The sequence below is a fragment of the Hipposideros armiger genome, unplaced genomic scaffold (assembly GCF_001890085.2).
Source record: "Hipposideros armiger isolate ML-2016 unplaced genomic scaffold, ASM189008v1 scaffold_134, whole genome shotgun sequence".
NCBI lineage: Eukaryota > Metazoa > Chordata > Mammalia > Chiroptera > Hipposideridae > Hipposideros > Hipposideros armiger.
In genome coordinates this window covers 3340932-3360886 of record NW_017731484.1, presented here as the reverse complement: position 1 = coordinate 3360886, position 19955 = coordinate 3340932, and the positions used below count along the sequence as shown (strand labels likewise).

At 41.7% G+C, this 19955-nt stretch overlaps 1 protein-coding gene across 6 annotated transcripts; it reads right to left on the bottom strand.

Moving 5' to 3' along the window:
* Positions 1–1376: 1376 nt before the first annotated feature.
* RHEX (regulator of hemoglobinization and erythroid cell expansion) lies at positions 1377–17378 on the bottom strand. 6 transcript variants are annotated; one of them, XM_019649628.1, is made up of 7 exons: positions 16962–17040; positions 7274–7390; positions 5607–5745; positions 5295–5395; positions 4073–4216; positions 2618–2688; positions 1377–2084 (listed from the first exon to the last, which is right to left on the bottom strand). In XM_019649628.1, exons 3-7 carry the CDS (start codon positions 5615–5617, stop codon positions 1884–1886), a joined length of 528 nt encoding a protein of 175 aa, XP_019505173.1. In that variant the 5' UTR covers positions 5618–5745; positions 7274–7390; positions 16962–17040; the 3' UTR covers positions 1377–1883. The 6 variants fall into 6 exon arrangements, with proteins under 6 accessions (XP_019505173.1, XP_019505172.1, XP_019505174.1 ...); XM_019649627.1 differs by lacking the exon at positions 16962–17040 and adding an exon at positions 16037–16165; XM_019649629.1 differs by lacking the exon at positions 16962–17040 and adding an exon at positions 14945–15024.
* Between the last annotated feature and the right edge of the window lie 2577 nt (positions 17379–19955).

The following is a 19955-nucleotide window of genomic DNA, read 5'->3' as shown; positions in this document are numbered from 1 at the left end:
CCACTGTCCTGGTGTGGGAACTGTCTCGGCAGTGTCCCTAGGCAGTTTCTCTTGGGTGCACTGTGACATATCTGAACCCCTTCAGTATAATCTTGATTTTTTTTTTCGTCTCAAAAGAGATCAGTAAGAAGTAGAGTTTTACTTCTGGATGCAAAGATAGTGTCATCGTTAGTGTCTATTCCTCTTTCTGCCTTTCTAATCAATAGAATCTCTTTTTCCCCATTAAGAAAAGCAATCTAAGGAGATGTCTGAGTCCATTACAGCCGACATACCAAAATACCACAGACTGGGTGGCTTATAAACAACCAGAATTTCTTTCTCACAGATTTGGAGGCTGGAAGTCCAAAATTGGGGTGCCACCATGGTTGGTGAGGGCCCTTTTATGGGTTGCAGACTTATTGTACCCTCACAAGATGAAACGGGCTAGGGAGCTCTGTGGGGTCTTTTTTAAAAGAGCCCTAATCTCATTCATAAAGACACCACCCTGATGACCTAATCACCTCCCAAAGGCCCCACTTGCTAATAGCTTCACCTTGGCAGTTAGGATTTCAACGTGTGAATTTGGGGTGAGGGCACAAACATTCAAATCATAGCAGGAGAGAAACAACAATGGTGGATAAAAGGTGGAGGGACACGTAGACCAGCAAAAACTTACCGCCCCAGAAACCAAACCAGGACCATTTATTCAGATCTTGGGGAAGAGGAACTTGGGATTATGAAAACTGACTGCTGCACCCAGTACCAGGGCTAGAAAGCTGATTTACAGCCAGAAGACAGAGCAATTTCATAAATTGTCTCTAAGATCCAAATGCCACTCATCTGGTCTGAATGTGGCTAGGAGTACTCCTAGCATTTCCATTTTTTGAGATGTTTAGGTATCGTGGCAATTTTTGTTTTCATTTGATGTCTTAATTAGCTGTTGGAGAAAGTATATTATATAGTTCTCTAGTCTCAGCTTACTGTTCACTGCTCAATTTTTAAATATTTTAAGTTAACTCTATGAGGTTTCCTAGGACTAGGATATCTGCAAACAATGACAAATTTTATCCTCCTTTCCAATAGTTATAGCCCTTATTTTTGTTAACTGTTTTTTTGTACTGCTTAGAGCCTCTAGAGCAATGTTAGATAATGAAGGAAATAGCGGGCTGTGGACAGTCTTACTTTGTTGATGATTTAATAGGACTGCATCCAGGACCTTACAGTTAAATACCGTGCAATCTGCTGATCTGAGGTAAGCTAGTCTTAATCAAATTAAGAAAGTGTCCTTTTATTCTTAATTGGTTAAAAAAGAAACAACAAACCAGGAATGAGTATTGCATTTTATTGAATTAAATTTGGAAAGATTTTTCTTGTAATAACAGATTGTGATGCTGGTTGGTATTTACCAGGACTATCTGTCATCTTTTGTTCATAAGAAACATTGAATTCAAAGGTTGAATGATGGTGGGTGTTCTAAGTGTATTATTTATAGTTCTGAGGGCAAAGCATGATTACTCAGCAAGACAGGGCGGTGAAAAGGGGACATATGCACGGTTAGGCAAGAGGAAAAGAGGAACTGGTGGTTGCTTTTTATTTAAAACTTTTAAGCAAGTTGTTTATTGCCAATAATTACAGAGCTCAAAGAGTTATTTAATCATAAGATTGACAAACAGATTTCTACTATAGCTGATTTAAATCTTTAAAAAATTTTCTATGAAGACTTCACCACTTTCTCTGCTGATATGCTCCAGTGTTTTCGTATTTAACCTGGAAGTTCTTCCTAACATCTCATCTGAATCTTTCTTGCTGAGATACAAGCCTGTTTTTTTCTCTCATGTCTTGTTAAATAAGTACAAGAATTCATAGAGAACTTTACCCCATTTAAAAAAAAAGAAACCTAGAATTCACATGGCCACTTGAGTGTATTCCACTGGCTCAAAGACAGCAGGGTTCACAGAAGTCCACAAATTGTGCTTCTGGCTTTTTGGATTGATATTGACATAATCTGTGGATTCCTTTACATTCTCATAGTCTGGGGCAGATTCAGTTTTTCGTCTTCCAGTGGCTGGAAAGACCACTTGTGTATAATTCACATCTTTGGTGGCCTTCAGGAAAAAGAACAGAGAAATGTAGGTGAACATTCCTACCATGTCCATGGTTGGAGGAGGTAGGGCCTCAGGACTGGACTCTCACTCGAAGAGGCTGGCCCTAGGCTGGCTGGGAAGGAATCTAGGTCCCAGGTAGCCATGTCTGAGAGCACGGCCAGGCAGTGAGGAGGCTTACCAGGGGCTTTGTTCCTCCTATCTTTAGAGAATGAATGGGTTTAAGGAAGAAAGCTGTAGAGAATCAATGCAAATGAGGTCATGACTGAGAGCAGTGGCCCAGTGACTGGGATATGGAGAGAAGGAGGCTTCCCATTAGCACTTCCATTTTTACAGCCCACTCAGACCCACTTTATTTGGATGATCTATGCTGATATGGGGCTGTGAGTGAAAGCCTAAGGATGCTGTAAGGATTCAAGAAGCCCCTCCTCCCTTGCTCCCATCTCTGTAGCCAGGATGACTTGAATTCTCGGGGTTTTACTGCAGGGACCCCAGGCTGCATGTGTAGGGCTGGGATCACTAGGCGTGTCCATTACCTGGTAGGTGGGAGGTGAGCTGCTGGAATTGTCCGAGGTGTCTGAGCTATCTGAGGACGTATCGCCATCATCTGGGGAGAAATACAAAACTGTTCTTCTTCTAAAGAAAGCTGCAGGGTGTTAGGAGAGGATAGAGCCAATGAAAGCGAGGATGAGGCAAAAACAGAGGCAGAGCCAGCGACACAAAGAGAAGTGAGGAACAGAGATACAGAGCCCCTTAAGGGAAGACAGGGATAGAACAGAGAGAGGGTGGTGGAAGAGAAAGCCTCCAAAGATAGGCAGAAGCATGGCCAAGAGTCTAGGCATTGCTATTTTGTCCAGCTCCATCTGAAACTAATAACAAACACACTAGGCTTGCCTGTGCTTGGGAGGAAGAAACAGGGACATACTGAGACAATGTGGCCCAATGCAAACAGCTCTGGCCTCAGAGTCACGGGCACAGATTGTAGTCTAAACCTGTCACTAACTGTAGGCAGGTTACATACTTTTTTGTGCCCTGGTTTTGTCCCCTGTAAAATAAGAGGATTGGACAATAATCTCTGAGCTCCCTGACAACCAAAGGGTCTCTGATTCTGACCAGTCTCTGGTGAAGCTTTGGGGTCAGGGGTCCTAATAAAGCTAGTGCTTCTCTCATTCCGCTGAAGCACTGAATTCGTGTGAGCGGCATCTTGTGGTTCCCACATGCCCTGAGGCCTTATCTCAGTGCTGAGGAAGCCCGACAACCAGATCTTTTCAACTCAAAAGATAAAATTAGGAGGATGGGACCAACCCAAGTCAATCAAGAGATAAACCAATGGAAAAAGTAAGATCTTTGGTGAGTGCATCTTCACGAGTAGTTGTCTTGCTGCAGAAGCAATAATTCCATTGTGTGACTAGTGACCTGGTGCGTCTCCCAAGTCCTGACATAGGTGACTGTTGGTCCACTTGCCAGAGGTGGACAATCGTTTGAACCATCTCCAAGACTCATATTTATTAAAACACCCAGATACCCATGAGGATCTAAGACTGTAGAGAAGGGACCACTGGGAGTGTGGCTGAGTCAGCGCTGGAACCAGCCAATGACACTGGCCAGATGGCAAGATGCATAGCAGTGGCCATGGCCAGAGAAGGCAGACAGTCAAGATCTTGGCTCTACCACTAACTGGCCAGGTGAAAGAAAAGATGTCTTAGTATTACAAAGACTGGAGCAGAGAGAGTCCCCAAATCTCCTCTCCTAGAAAAGAGCTTAGACCAATTCACTAAAATCCAACGAAGTCTGCCCCACATTATAGGATGAACAACTTTCTGAAAAAGGCAGGGTAGCGAGGACTTAACTGGGGTGGGTATGAGGAGTCCTCAAGTTAGCAGTTTGGGCTGGCAGGGACAGATCTGGGCTGCTGCACAGAGGCCCCCTGGGTGTCCAGACAGAGCAGACTATACCTTATGACCAGTTCTCCCTCCCGCTCCATTACTCACCCCTGTAACGAGGTTCAGACACAGGGGTTCCTCTCTCTGCCTGAGTCTCTTTCATCTCCTGGGCAGCAGGTGAGTGGTGGTGGGCAGGGCTGGGCCTGGGAACCTGGAACGTGGCTCTTTTTAGTAACTGCTCATTCTCTTTGGCTAGAGGGGGCAAGCGTCAAAAATAAAAGCTAGTTGGGTCGGGTACATATATGTCTGAGCACAATTCTCGTTAGGACAAAACATTCAGAGGGATTTCTTCAAATCTCAGCACTTCTCCACTCAAGCCCCTGCAAAGCCCCTCATCTCACTCGGAATCAAAGCCAAAGCCCCAACCTTGAAGATCCTCCATGGCCTCACTTCTTCTTCCTCTCTGGTCTCACCTCCTTTTCTCCTGCCCAACCCGCAGCTCCAGGCACCTGCTATAATGTGCCAAACACTCTCCTGCCTCAGGGCCTTTGCATGTGCAACTCACTTCTTCACTTCCTTCAAACTTATACTCACATGTCAGCATCTCAGGGATATTGGCCACCATCTAATTCATATCTCTTTGCCTTGCTTTTTTTCTCCCTAGCACGTGCCATAATCTAACCCATATGTGGTTTACTTATCTTGTTTGTTGTCTGTGCCCCCATGGAATGTAAGTTGTATTAAGGGAAGGGGTTTTTGTTTTGTTCCCTGTTGTATTGAATGAATGCTTAGAGAAGCCTAGATGTCCTTTACTGGAAAAACTTTCATAACATCATCCTTGCCAATCCCCTGTCTTAGCCAAAGCAGTGTTATTTTATTTTCCTTAGTTGGAATGCCTTCCCAGGATACAGCTTCTCTACTTTCTATTGTAAAGCAGTTCAAGAATTTAAGATGATCTCTTAGTCTAACCATACTCCCTTCTGTTGTAATTCAAAGCCATTTCTTCACATTTAGTCCTTTGGTGGTGATGAAGAGAATTAATTAGACCCAGATTAAAGAAGCCCACCCTCATAAGCACTACAGAAGCTTGTCTCTAGGCAGAAGGCCCAGGTAGTGGAAGGACTCTGGGCCATCATTCCCAACCAGAAATAGGTTAAGTCAGAGTGGGGATTACCCAGTTGGAGGTTGGCAGGGTGAGGGGCCATTTGGCCAGTGGATCTTTAAGGTTTTCAAGTGATATTCAGAGGTCCCAAAGGGGGCTGGTCCTGCTGCAGGCTTGGGAATGGTCCCTGAGGGTTATTAGGAGGGGAGAGGACAGCGAGCTAGTTACCCATGTGCCTGCTGAGCAGGTAGTTGATGGTTGCGAGGAGGCAGGTCTGTAAGATGACAGACACGACTGCAATCACTAAGCCATGCCAGAGCATAAGGTGTCTGTTGGGGAAGGAAAGGGGTCAGAGTTAGAGGTTGCAGAGGTGCCAATACAGCTGCAAACCAGCCAGAGGGAGCCAATTGGGTGTTGCTGTGTGTCTCAGGGCAGGTCCCTTTGCCTCTCTGGATAGTGAGGCATGGGGAGCCAAGGAGGGTGCCACGTGCATGCTTGGAAGCCAGCCACACTAATTAGCCTGACTGGAACCACACTCACTCTGACAGCATGATGAGCTTCTTACAGGGCAGCCACAGGTCATGAGTGGGGCTCAGGCTCTCCCCTGTTCTGCAGGAAGAGGAACCACCCTGGGCGTCTTGTCTCCAAATGGCACCACCAGCAGGACTGCCCTAGAGATCTGGAGGAGGCAAGGCAGCTGGTCAGGACTCCTGTCCTCTACACCCAGATTCCCCTTGGGCAAGCTTGGCTGCTTGGAGGTCATTTGCTCTCCTCTCCCCAGATGTCAGCTTTTGAATCTACAGAGTAGACAGTAGCAGCCAGCACTGAGCCCCTGGCACACACGCTATCCTGCCCAATTCACTCTTATGACCTGGGTATCATTACCTTCCTTTTGTAACGAGCACTGTGAGGCCCAGAGAGCTGAGGGACATGTCTGAGGTTGCACAGCTAGCAAGTGGCCAGGCCTGGATTTGAGCTCTAAGTCTATGCCTACATGCTCAACCATTCCTCTCTGTTCCCAGAGAGCCTTAACCTGCTGCTGGCAGCACAAAGGGGTCCAACTAGAGCAAGCACCCTGGGGGAGAGTCTTTGAAGAAGTCTAAACCTTAAACACACACACACACACACACACACACACACACACACACACACACACACACACACCCTTACGTGGTGTCATTGAACTTTGGAACCACAACTGTGGCTGTTATTACACTCTTACGAATATATTTAATTAAAAAATTAGCTTATGAACTTCATCAACATGTGCCTGAATGTGGATTTACTGTAAGACAAAGACATTTCAAAGCCTTAGAAACGATATTTACGAAGCACTGAAATGGGGCTGCACCGCCGCCCCGCAGTCCTGGTGCAGACTGTGAACCTTCAAAAAGCTTTTACGGCCATTAAGGCTTATTTTCCCAGGCAGGGTTTCTAAGTGCTAAGGGCAGTGTGGAAAGCCCTGAAATTTTTGTTTTCATTTGTAGTTCTCACACAGGGGCATTCTAAGATCAAAATTTGGACCAAGAATCCGGAGAGAGAAAAGGCAGTGATGAGGCAAGAGGGTGCTGGGTTTGCCACCACCGCCTCTCCAGGGCTGTGGGTGTTTGCTGGCTGGAAGTCTCCAGAGAAAAAAATACCATCTCCCCCACACCCTTCACAGACCATCAAGCCAGTCCTCGGAATGACTTTTCTGTGGAAGGTCAAAAGTTGGGAGCAAACAGGCCCAATTTATTCATCACAATTACCAAAGCGCCCTCTCTTCTACATAATAAATTATAAACACTTCTCCCAAAGGAACTTAACTGTCTGCCCTTTGTTTTCAAGTTACATGAGCAAAGTACACCTGACATTATCACTCCCAAAGAGTTCTATCTAGTTTGATTTATAAAAATAGATTCAGGATCCAGACATGTTTATTCTGTTTAGATTCAGCATGTGAGATGGGCAGGGTGGGGGGACGAAATGTGGAAATGTTCTAGATGGGAGAATTCCCTTTTCTGTCTGTGTCAGAGTCCCCCCTCTGCTTGTCCCAGCACCCACCACTGCAGGGCCGAGAAGCATCAGAAAGTGAGCACCAGGGCTTCTCCAGAGCCTTCTGCGGGAGAGCTGCCATTAGCTCACTACAGGGTTGGTAAGAAGGGGTTGCAGGGAGGACACTGACTCAGATGGCAGGTGGCAGGCGACAAAGCACTCCAGAAAGTTACCTCCCCGAAGTCCGTAGACAAATGAATAGGAAATCCAATTTTTTCCAATGATCAGCAAACTCCAGAAAGAAAGCTTAAAGTGGCTGTGCACTAAATGAAAACTGCAGAGTCAAGATGCTGGAAAGAAAACACAAAAATGATCAAGATGAAGGAAGAAAGGTATTTTTCAGGAAAAACATGATCTTGAAGGATTTGGTGACTCGATTGGAAGAAAGGCATAGATATGTTTTAGTACAGATACTGACTTCCCAAGCAAATTTCAGTGCCAGACGGACTGATTTCTGGGGCAGCTGCAAAAGGAAGATTGGACTTGACCGGGAGAGATTTGTGGTGTCACAAAAGACATAAAAGTCATGGAATAAAGCTAGAAGCTAGGCTGATGTGTCTGTGAAATCAACAAGATTCAATTTTTAAGGTGCTCTAGTGCTTTAGTATTGATTGCTTCATGTTGAATGTCTCATTTGTCTTTAATCACAGAAATTTTTCTCCCTCTCCCATGGAAGGGCTGTGTTCTGACACAGCTCTCAAAGTTTTAATTTTTAAGGCTCCCGTCCCCCTTTATTTATTTAAAATTAAACAATGACTACATATTTGTAGTAAAAGAACTACAAATAAAAATACACAAAGCATTTTATAAAATTACCCCAAATTTTATTCCATAAAACCGTCTTTACATTTTTATAAACATACTTGGTATTTGTGTGTAAATATATGTACACACATATACAATCTTTTAAAAACACGGGATCATACTAATTAGCAGTTTTTCCTCTTCACCAAATGTATCATAAACATGTTTTGAGATTAGAAAATCCTTCATTGAAAGCCCCAATTTGGGGCCCCACAGGCCCAATTTGGTGCCTAGATGATTTTGTTTGACGATGTGCTTTGAAGATTCAGGGGTTTGGATGCAGTAAGAAGGGACTTGTGCTCTTTAATCCCTAGCTTATCCTTGAAGCCAGCTGAGTTTGCCACCCTTGATTTTTATAACATCATTTTAAATTTCTGCTATTCCACTTTATCAGTGTCTCTTAACAGTCTCTGACATTTGGAGACAGTCCTTTGTTGCCTAGAACTGTTTTGCACACTGCTGGACATTTATCATCTTGGGAAATGACCAATGAAACAACCAAAATGATTAAACATAACCCCACACATTTCAAATGCCCCCAAAGGCAGGCGCTGTTGCCTCTAGTTGAGAATCACTGCATTAAACAAACGTTCTATTATGTTAGAACCGATATCTTATTTTGGCTCCTTATACAAAACCAGGTTGCCTGCATTTCCTTTCATCATTTTAATATATTATGAACATCTTACTAGCCGATAACACATAGTCCCTGTGTCAATATATAGCATAAAAGTCAAACAGGCCCTTCTGGATATAAACTATTGAACTTCTCAGTGCCTCAGTTTCTGTACCTTTAATATGGGGAGAACGATAGTATCTGCCTCAGAGTTCTTGTGTGGGCTCTGTGAGTTATACTGTTTGTAAAGAACTTTATATGACAGTCATGTGGGAAAAACTCAATAATTATTAGGTATTATTCAACCGTAAAACACTTCACCAAGATGGCGACTAGAGTAGAGCTATTAAAATTGGGTTGGTCTATTTTAGGTAACTTAGCTATTCGCTTTGAGTATAGTTTGGAGATAAGATCTAGGACAGGATGAGGTATGAAAATTATGACAGATGTCATTATTTCAGTGGCTAATGGCCCCTAACCACCATGAGCAGGTTGCTCTTTGGGATCTAATTGCAGATTGCTGATCAGACAGTTGGCAGAAACATCTGCTCCTTTGCGCACACACACACACACACACACACACACACATACCAAACAACGGGGAAATGAGCGATTTAAGGTAACGATGTTGTAAAAACGCGCCTGGATCATGTGAGACTTTGGAATGCCTTGTTCCATCATCAAGATGAGGACTGTCCTGCCCTCTTTCACGTTGCTAAGTTTTGACGCCCAGCCCACACGAACATGGTGCCCTGTCAGGAGCCTCAAAAGCACACTTCAGCTGAGTGCTAAGAGCATTTCTTCTGTTCACTTCAGACCTGGGTGGAAATCCTGAGACACCCCCCGCCCCCCCACCAGGCTGGATTCCATTTTATCATTTCCCCTTTTACTGATAAAGGAGCTCTCATAACTTTAGAGGAGGTGAAAAAATAAAGACACACCTTTTCCTGCCTGATGCCATGCTTTCTTTGGATGGATTCATTTTAGAAAGAGTGATTTAAAACAAGAGCACAGTAGACGAGCTATATGAAAACCATATAGATTGACGTGATCGCAATCAATATTGTTAAGCTGACTTCAGCAATCTTTTAAAGTTAAGTAGCTTTAAACTTTTTTAAAGCTTTAAAAAAGATGTCTTTGCAACCTTCATTAATGTATTGTTTTTATAATTAATAATTTGAGCAAAACATAGCTGTTTGGGATAGTGCAAAAAGAACGAGACAGGAAGACGAGAGCCTGACGCCTCCTCCTGGCGCTGTCACTTGCTAACTGTGTGACCTGGGATGGGTAGAAGTTCTTTCTAGGCCCCGCTGACTTAAGGGGTTCGGCAAAGTTCTCCTAAGACTCTTTCTAGCCCTAAGCATTCTGTTCTTTAAAGACTAGGGTAGAGGAAGGAGAAAAGGAAGCAAAGGTGGATGGAAATGAAATATTTTAAAAGAAAAAAAATCTTTGTTTCCATTTTATATCACCCAACCTCCTCCACATTTCTAGACTTCTCTCTCCTACTTTAATACGCAGTTTTGAATAATCAAGAAAAGGAGGAAACATAAATAAACCAAACTAATAATGAATATAACCACAGAAACAGGAGATCAAAAATTGTGAGACTACTAAGTGGTTTTTTTTTAATGAAACCTCAGTGAAATTAATGAATTGCTAAAAAACTATAAATTAGCAAATATGATTCCAAATACGAAAACTTAAACAGACCAAAACCAAAACAAAATAACAAGAAGGAAGATAGGGAAGCAGTTTGGGAACTCGCCGCTGAAGACAGAGAACTTGGAGTCAGACAGCTTGGGCTCACATCCCAGCGCATTCCCTGCAGGAGCGTGGTCTAGCTATTTACCCTCTCAAAGCCTCAGTTTTCTTATCTCGAAAATGGGAACAATAATAACTAATTCTCAGGATTAGATAAGATGAATATCAATGACACCTAACCTACTTCTGAGGATGAAATAAGATCAGGTATGTGAAGTAGTTATTATAGCCTTTGTCACATAGTAATAAGCATCTAATAAATGACAGCTATTATTATTTAGAAATTAAAAGCATTATCAGAATTACCTACTAAAAATCTGTGTCCAAATAGTTTTATAAATGAGTTATTTGAAACTTTTAAGGAGCACATAATTCTTATGCTATGTAAGCAGTTCCAGGGCACAGAAAAAGATACACACTCTCTAGGCTCATCTCAGTTATGAATACAGAGGTAAATATTGATAATATCAAAAAGTCACTCCAGGGACTCCAGGAAATCAATTATTACAATAATGGGAACACATGTTGAGTATTTAAGGTATGCTTTTATCCTCTTGCTCTACAAAAATAGGCATTATCACCATTTCCTAGACAAGGACACCAAGGCTTGGTTGGAGAGGTTGAGCAACTTACCTTGATCCCCTGGTTGAAAGAGTCAAGTTTCATCTGACTCAAAAGCCTGACTCTGAATCATTACAAGGAACCGCCTTTCACATAATATAAATACAGCATCAATAAATCAAAATTTTAAAATAGCGATCTTGGTAAATGCCAAAAGCATTTGATAAAATTAAATACTCATTTGTTATTTTTAAGTTAGTAAAATAAAAATATGAAGCTTATTTCTTAATCTAATAAAGAATATCCCTTCTATAACAATAATCAACATCTTACCAAAAGGTAAAATATTTTAACAGTTATTTGAGAACAATTTTTTAAAAGTTAGTCCTGGAAATTCTAATTCCTGGAAATTGGAAGCTCCTCCAACCTTCAACCTATAATAATAATAAGAATATTGACTATTGAGCATATTCTATGTGGCAGACACTTTTACATATATTAACTCATCTGATTTTCACAACCACCATAGAAAGTAGGAACTATTATTATTTGCATTTTATACAGGACAAAACTAAGACACAGAGAAGTTAGGTAACTTGCTCAAGATAACGAGAAGAGTTATTGGGGCTTTGTGCCCAGGAAGGCTGGTGATGGAGTCTGAGCTAATAACTGATGCATAAAAGAAATGAAAGTATAGTTTGGGGCAAGGAGAAGTCAAATTCGTCTTTATTTGCAAAAGATGTGATTTTATACCTAGAAGCTCCAAAAGAATCAAATGAAAAAACTACGGAAATTAATGACACTGCTCAGGAAAGCCCTGTGGGCATGATAAATATTTTAAAATTACTCGCCATTCTTTCTATTATTCTAGCAATAGCCAGTTAGAAAATGGAATTGGAAGGAGGGGAAACCATGAGCCTTTGCAACCATCACAATAGATATATCTAAGGATAATTTTAATTATAAGAAAGTTATTTTGAAGAAAATAATGAGAATATCCTGAGCAATCTAAAAGGCAAACTAATAGAAAGACATATGGTGTTTCAGATTGGGAAGCTGGAAGACTAAAAAAAACAATTGATTTGTTGGTTCAATTTAATTCCAATCAAAATTATAGTGAGAATTTTTGATAATTTAAAATTGTTCTAAAATGTATCTGGGAAAAAATAATAACAATCAATAAGAGCTAAAACATGTTTGAAAAGAAATTGTGACGAGCTGGGTTCCTAACTACCACTTTATAAGAGTAGCATAGATTTGAAAATAATATGCCAGTATGTATAATAAATACATAGTAAGAGTGGTTCACAAAGCAGAGGGAGGAAAGCTAAGGGTTATTTTAAAAATGTTTCACATAAGATAACGAATTAGCTACCTATAAGGAAAGAGAAAACAACTTAGATCCAGATATAACAAAATAAATTTCAAACGGATTAAGGAAGTAAATATTTTTAAATCGAGACATTAAAATTAGAAGGAAATCGGATTGGCTATTTACATATTCAATATTTATTAAATCCCCAGATGGAAGAAAAGTTTCTTAGCCTATATGCAATGAAGAAAATCATAAAGCAATACAAGAAAAATAGATATATTTGGCTCTAAAATATTAAAACTTAATATGTTAAAATGAAATTTAAAGGCAAACAGAAAAGAAAACTAGAACAAGCATGTGCAACACATAATTTTAAAATATTTTACATCTTTTTTTTGTTACAAAAATTGTTAAGAAAAACCCTAGCAGCCTCAAATGTCTAATAATAAATCGTTAAAAGTTGTGGAACAGACAAGTCACAAACAATCTGGAAAAGAACCAAAGCTATTATTGCAAGGTAGCCGAACCCACTGTTGATTATAAAAGTGAAAAACGGGAAACAATCTAATTGAAAAACAAAAATTAAATAAATTAGGGTTCAGATATTAAATAGAATGTTATGCAGACATTTAAAATTATGTTTAGGAATATTTAATCTAAGGAAGAAGTACAATACAATTATATTTAGCTACATACAATATAATCACAACTCAAAAAAGTAAGCATAAAAAGAATGAAAATTTATAAAAAAAGAAAACTCTGTGTCATTAAATATTTTTGTCTCTCATATTACTTTAGTAATAACACCCCTTCAATTCACCTAATTTAGTTCACCAAATCCAGAATAGTTCATTGACAATTTTGCATAGCAAATATAGATTTATTATTCATAAATATAAATTTATACAAATTAGAGATTTTATTTAAATGTACTTTGTTCAAAAAAAGGAAATGGAAGAAAATATACCAAAATGTTAACAAAACTGGGATTGCGGACAATGTCTTATTGAGTGCTTTATACTATCTGTTATTGCCAAAGTTTTGTGCAATTAACATGTATCTTTTTTCCAATCAAAAAATAATATTTTATTTATTTATTTATTTATTTTATTGTTTTAAAAATTAAAGTTTACTGGGGTGACAACTGTTTCAAAAAAATAGTATTTCAAAAGTATTGACACAAGCCCATAAATTCTGAGTGGCTTAAATTAGCATGATACCAAATTTATTTATATAAAAAAATCTATTTACATCTAAATGTCTCACCATGTTAACAGAACATTGAGATAATCAGCTAAATGTCTGCATTTCAATCAATCAGATATTCGAGTGGTCTATGTGCATGGTCTGCGTGAAATATTCTGATGGCCATGAAGAAGGAGAACACACCATTTGAACTTTCAAGAGTTCATGTTGTATTTGGAAAATCAAAACATTAATATGTGAAAAATCAAAAAGCGGAAGAGATGCCACAAATGAAGCATGAACTGTCAGAAGTGGTATTAATGATACAAACTATTTCAGAGGAAAACAGAGATCCCCACGCAACAGAATATTCAGAAAGGAGTCACTGAGAAGGAATTATTTGAAGAACAGGCAATGGATGGAGGGAGAGTGGAGGGAATAGCAGTCCCGCCTAAGGTACCTGCCAACCCTGGCTGTAGGGCACAGCTTTAGTGGAACTGATTGTCTTCCACAAAGTTCGATACAGATATTGCATCGTATGATGAAATACGATAATGTGGGAGAAAGCTGAGTACATGCCAGGCAACCTCACAAGTATGCTCAGGAAAATGGAGAGGAGCTGGGACTTAGTGGCCAGATCGACTGGGCTTGGAATTTCAGCTCTGGCCTTCCTAGGTGGGAGTTGCTTCTCTCTCCAGGCCTCAGAGTTTTATCTAAATAATGGGGATGGCACTTGTTTCATTTTTTTAAATCACACGTGTTGTGTGCTTACTATGTGCCAGCATCGTGCAAAACATTTTGCATAAATTATCTTACTTAATCCTCAGAATAACAACCTTAGAGCTGGATACTATTGTCCCCATTTGACATATGAGAAAACCAGGCTCTAGTACGCCGTGGAGGAGACAGAATCCAAACCCAGGCTGTTGGGGCCAGAGCCTTCACCACACTGCACACAGTATTTAAGAAGCTTAGTCAAGCGCCTGGCATGTTGACCGTTGAGCAACACAGGTTTGATCTTAAGTGCAGGTCCACTTAACACGAATTCTTTCAATAAATTCGGTAAATGTATTTTCTCTTCCTTATGATTTTCTTACTAACATTTTCTTTTCCCTAGCTTACTTTATTATAAGAATACAGTATGTAATACAAATAGCATACCAAATATGTGTTGGTCGACTGTTTATGTTATTGGTAAGGTTCGGTCAACAGGAGGCTATTAGTAGTTAAATTTGCGAGGAGTTAAAAGGTATACTTGGATTTTCCACTGCTCAGGGGGTCAGCGCCCTTAAACCCCATGTTGCTCAAGGATCAACTGTACAAGTGCTCAACAAGGGGTGACCCTCAGACCACAACAGAGAATTCAACCCAAAATTGGCATAACTCTTAATATATAAATGCACCTATTTCCATAGGGCACTGTAAAAAACAACTGGGTTCACTCATGATTTTCATTTGCAATGTACAAAACCATACAGCTCTGGAAGTCCTCGGTCCCAAAGAGTCCCTGCCCGTATGACTGTCACTGTGACTACCCACCAGGGGACAGAAAAGATAAAAATATTCAGCCGTGAGAAGGGAGGAGTGGGGGCTTCCCAATACCATGGGGAAGGGGATCACAGAAGGTTATGGCATCACTTTTGTCCTGGGTATCAGAAAAATCATCTCTGGATTCCTTTCAGTGTTGGTCACCATGGCAGGGGCCTCACCCCAGCTGGCTGGGACACAGCTGGAAGAGTATGAAATGAGAATCTAGATCAACATTCCAGCTCGACAACTTTACAAAATTCAGCAACCTTGGGCATGTCACTTCCTCTTTCTGAGCCTGTTCCCCTGTCTACAAACTGAGGGGGATGGGCTAAATAGATCTAATTTCTGACATTTTGTTATTCTAGAACTCCATCCACTTAAAAATGGACATAAAGGATGAGGCTCAAATTAACCAGAAATAGCAACTTTGATTTTCAACTAGATAGGCTTCGTCTCTGGTAATACATATTTCTATGTGCACGCACTGACAATTTTTTAGGAGGAAAACCAGTTATCCAAAATTTCTAATTGGTAATTTTGGGAAAAGCAGTTTTGCAAGAAAGTAGTAGAGATGAATGTACCTTGGTAATTCTGGGGACAGCATTTTTACAAGCAATTACTTGAAATGAATGCAACTTAAATGCAACTTAATTCCAAGACAAAATCAGCAAGTATACAAAGAATTGCCAGCAGCTCAAGCAGTACTCATGGATTCATTTTGCTAGCCCCCACAAAGCCGTAGGTGAATTGGAAGGTCCAAATTGTTCTCCGCTTCATAGACTGCCCAACTAAATTGTGGAGAATCTAAGCACTTTCTACAGGTTATGCTCAGTTTGTGAGCGCTTTGGTAGCTGGGACCAGGTCTTGTCCATATTTTACACTCCACAATTCCTGGCACAATACTTAGAGACAATGTGTGGGGGAAAGAGTTTCCTAGCATTCTGTACACACTGCAGTTCAATCAATATTATTAAATATTGTTTAACCTTAGAGGAGCCACTTAATGTCCCTGAGCCTCAGTTTCCTCCTCTGGTCCCTACCAGTTACTCAGCCAGTTCTACTCGGGTAGAGTTGCCAAAGCTCACACAACAAGGTCAATACTCAGACCAAGAAGTAGGGTCACGTCTTCCTTGAGTGTCTCGTCTACACTTCGGAGTACCTTACCTTAGGATCTCCAGGCTGCAGAGAGGGTGCAGGCAGGCCTGTTCTGTGCTCGAGTTCTCCAGAAGGGTTCCCTTTCACTGTTTGACTTCAGTCAAGTCACTAAACAGCTTTGTGCCTCAGTTTCCTTCACTGTAAAGAGCAGCTGCCAATGGCACCTACATTTCCAGGATTGTTGTGAGGAGTCAATGGATTTATCTATGTAAAGCTCTTAGAATAGTTCCTGGCACATAGTAAGCTCTGAATAGAGGTCAGCCATTATCGTTCGCTGTTGTTGCTGGCTTTTTCTTGCCCAGATGTTTGCATGGCTTTTCTCTCTAACAGCAATCATTTTCTGTCTCCCATTCATAACATTTTTAAACTGCCAGGCTGGCCCCCTTCCCTACACACATACCAGTCCTTTGCAGCTCAGAATAAATCTTAAGGAAAAAAAAACACCTGCAGAGGAGATATTCTCAGGGATCTAGTTCCCAGTTAAAAGGAATCATTAATTAATTGCTACTATTGATGAAGCATTGTACTGGGCACTACATGTGCACTGTCTGCAATCTTCACAGCAACACTGTCAGCTGGGTGGTTTTATGACCATTTTACAGACGAGGAAACTGAGACCTGCAACAGTTTAGCAGAGTTCTTTGGATCTGTTCTGTCTGGATCCAAAGTCCATGCACCTTCTAGCCAGAACCCTGATGGCTGCTGCTGCTGCTACTGCAGACAGATATCCAGTCTCAAGAGCAGGAGATTAATGTCATAAAGTGCAAACAGCCAAATCTTGGGCTCACTCTAGGCCGAGTGCAATTGAATTCCATACCCTACAATTCCAGCACACAAACAGAAACTCCCCTCTGAAATGTCTACACATATATATTCACAAACAGACACACATTCCTCAAACGTTTAAAATCCTACCTACCCGGACAATACTTACCCCTGGGACCATGAGCAAGGTCTGATCTCACCCTGTGTTTCAGCAATGTCCTGGCGGAAACATCTCCCCCATCACCCACTAGCCCCACCCAAAAGCTTCTCAGTCACTGGTGGTCAGTCACAAATGTTTCATCATTTCCAGCAGGATGGGGGCTGCTGCTCAGAAGATAATAATCTAGCTTAGTTGAGTAGAGCAGGGTGAAGTCACAGATAACACCTCCTCTTTCAGCAGGGCCCTATCCTGCTCCCCCAATGCAGGCAGTTTACCTAGATGGAGGAGATTAGTAGTCTCTTTCTCTCCATACGAGCTCTTATTTAAATACCACAAATATGCACACCACCTGGTAGAGTGGAAAGAACACGGGAGAAGGAGTCAAGAGGCCTGGGTTCAAGTCCTAGCTCTGGCACAAACTTGCTGCGTGAGCTCAGACAAATCACTTACCCATCAAGGCACTCATGTCCTTCCTCTATAAAATGAAGAAGTACGACTTTTAGGTATTAGCAAAGATCCTTTCCAACTTGGCCCATCTCTGAATCGGTGTGATGTGGCCAGGACATATGGCAACTGATGAGGATCAATTTTCAAAGACAACCTCTTTGCCATTAAACGTTGAATGAGGCCAAGCTGAGATGGCTATTGCAGTTTGTATGATAGGCAGTGCCAGGAAGGTGAATTGCAGACCTTCTGGGGGTCTTAAGCTGAACCCCCAAGATCTACATTTGGGCATGAACAAGAATGGAAGAAGGATACAATTATCTTGATATAAAACAAAGAGAGTAGAATTTTATAGGCCTCTGTGATGTCACCTCCCTGCTCAGGAAAAGTTATCCAATGTAGAATAATGGCTTCGGAGTCAGATATATTTGGATTTGAATCCTGGCTCTGCTACTTGGTAGCGGGGTGACTTGGGAAAAATTACCTAACCTCTCTGAACCTCATTTGTTTCATCTGGAAAGTCAGCTTAATAATAAATACCTAATTTTAAAAAAGTCTCAGGCCAGCCGAGTGGCTTAGTTGGTTAAGAGCTGTTCAGGAGTGTGAGCTCTGAGCAACAGGGTCACCAGTTCGATTCCCACATGGGTCAGCGAGCTGCCCCCGAGCTGAGCTGCCAACAGGTGGCAGGATGGCTCAGCTGGTGAGAGCATGTGCTCCTAACAACAAGGTTGCCTGTTCGAGATGGTGGGCTATGCCTGCCGTCAACTAAAGATTGAACCCGGCACCTTGAGCTGAGCTGCCACCTGGGTGGCTCAGGGGATAGAGCATCGCTCTTAACAACAAGGTTGCCGGTTCAACTCCCACATGGGATGGTGGCTATGCCCGCCCACAACTAATTGAACACAGCACCTTGAGCGGAGCGGTGTGATTGGACTTGGAGCTGAACTTGCTGCTCCCTCCACAACTAAGATAGAAGGACAACATCTTGGCTGTTCCCCTCCCCAATTCCCCAACACTGTTCCCCTCCCCCAATTCTCCAATAAAATCTTTTTTTAAAAAGCCTCATAAGTTTATTTAAAGTTAAATAACATAAACAGGCAAAGCACTTAACAGAGGTCCTTTTATGATAAAACAACCAATGGTAGCTATTCACTTTTATTTTCTAAATGAAAGTTAGAAAGCCACCCTTTGGCTGAGTTCCTTTCAGTGTTTTCAGACCCTCAATGTAGCATCAGCTCACTGTGGAAATATATCTGTAGGGGCAGTTTTTCTTCCTTTGAATAGCTTCTGTTAAGAACATGAAGCCCCAGGGCCGGCCGAGTGGCGCGATGGTTAAGAACTGGNGCAACTTGCTTCTAAGATGGCATCAGTCACATCAAGCACCAGAAGCCATTTTTCCTAATAGGGGTGCAGTATAAGCCATGAGCCAGCCCCTCAGCAATGGGAGAGGGGCTCTGGAGACAGAAAGAGACCTTCAGGGATATAGATGGGAGGCTGGTTGGACACAGAGGTTTTGTCTGTTTCCAGAATGTTTGAAAGCTGTTGTGGTGGTGACACTATCCAATCAACTTCTCCTTTCTGGAACTTCAGCTTCCAGAAGATAACTTAGTAATAAGAGGACAGTTGCCCAGTGCTCTGTGGAAGTCAGCTTTACCAGGGCTGGGTAGCCTTAGAGACAGTGTGTTAATGTAACACATGAGCGGCTGCCTCGCCTTCATGCTTAGCTGGCTCCTGATCGCAGGCGAGCCAGCAACCCAGGATGCTGTTGGCTCTGGCTCTGGCAGGATCCCCAGCTCAGCATGAACACGGTCAACTGGAAAACGTCCCAACCTCATTCTGCTTGAAGTTGACAAATGAAGGAAAGTCTGCCATGTTGTGTGTGGTACGGTAGAAAGAGGACCAGGATGAGATGCCTGGAGCTCATCTTGGCTCTGCCACTAAATGGCCATATGACCTTAGATAAGTCACTTTTCTCTGAACCTAGTTTCTTTGTCTGTAAACGGAAGAGGTTGGATTGGGTGATAATAACAAGGAACATTTTGGGTGTGTGGGCTATATGCCAGGCTCTGAGCTAAGGACCTTACGAGCATTAGCTCACTCAACACTCACACCAATGCTTTCAGATACGTATCGTTTTTAAGCCCATTTTACATATGAGATAACTGAGGCATAGAGGGCTTAAGTAACTTGCATAAAGTGCCATAGATAGGATTCAAACCCAGGTTTGGCTGACTTTAAAGGTGGTGATCTGTATTGGATGACCTCTAGGGTCTGACATTGAAGAATTTCTTCCTGGAAGAGAAAGAAAGAGAGAGGGAGTGAGAGGAAGGAAGAACCGGGAAGAAGAGGAGAGAGAACAATTTCCTGCATGGTGGAAAATTTGAGGCCTTTTTATTGTAAGAGAAGGGTGTGTGTAGGGTGGAGTGTGGTGGTATGGAGCTGTGAGAGGAGAAATCCTGTCGATGCTTATCTTTTGCAAATATTTTCTAATTTGCCTTCGAGGATCAGCAAGGATCATTATTGTATTGCTGGCAGTGTAAAAATCCCCCATGCACCTCT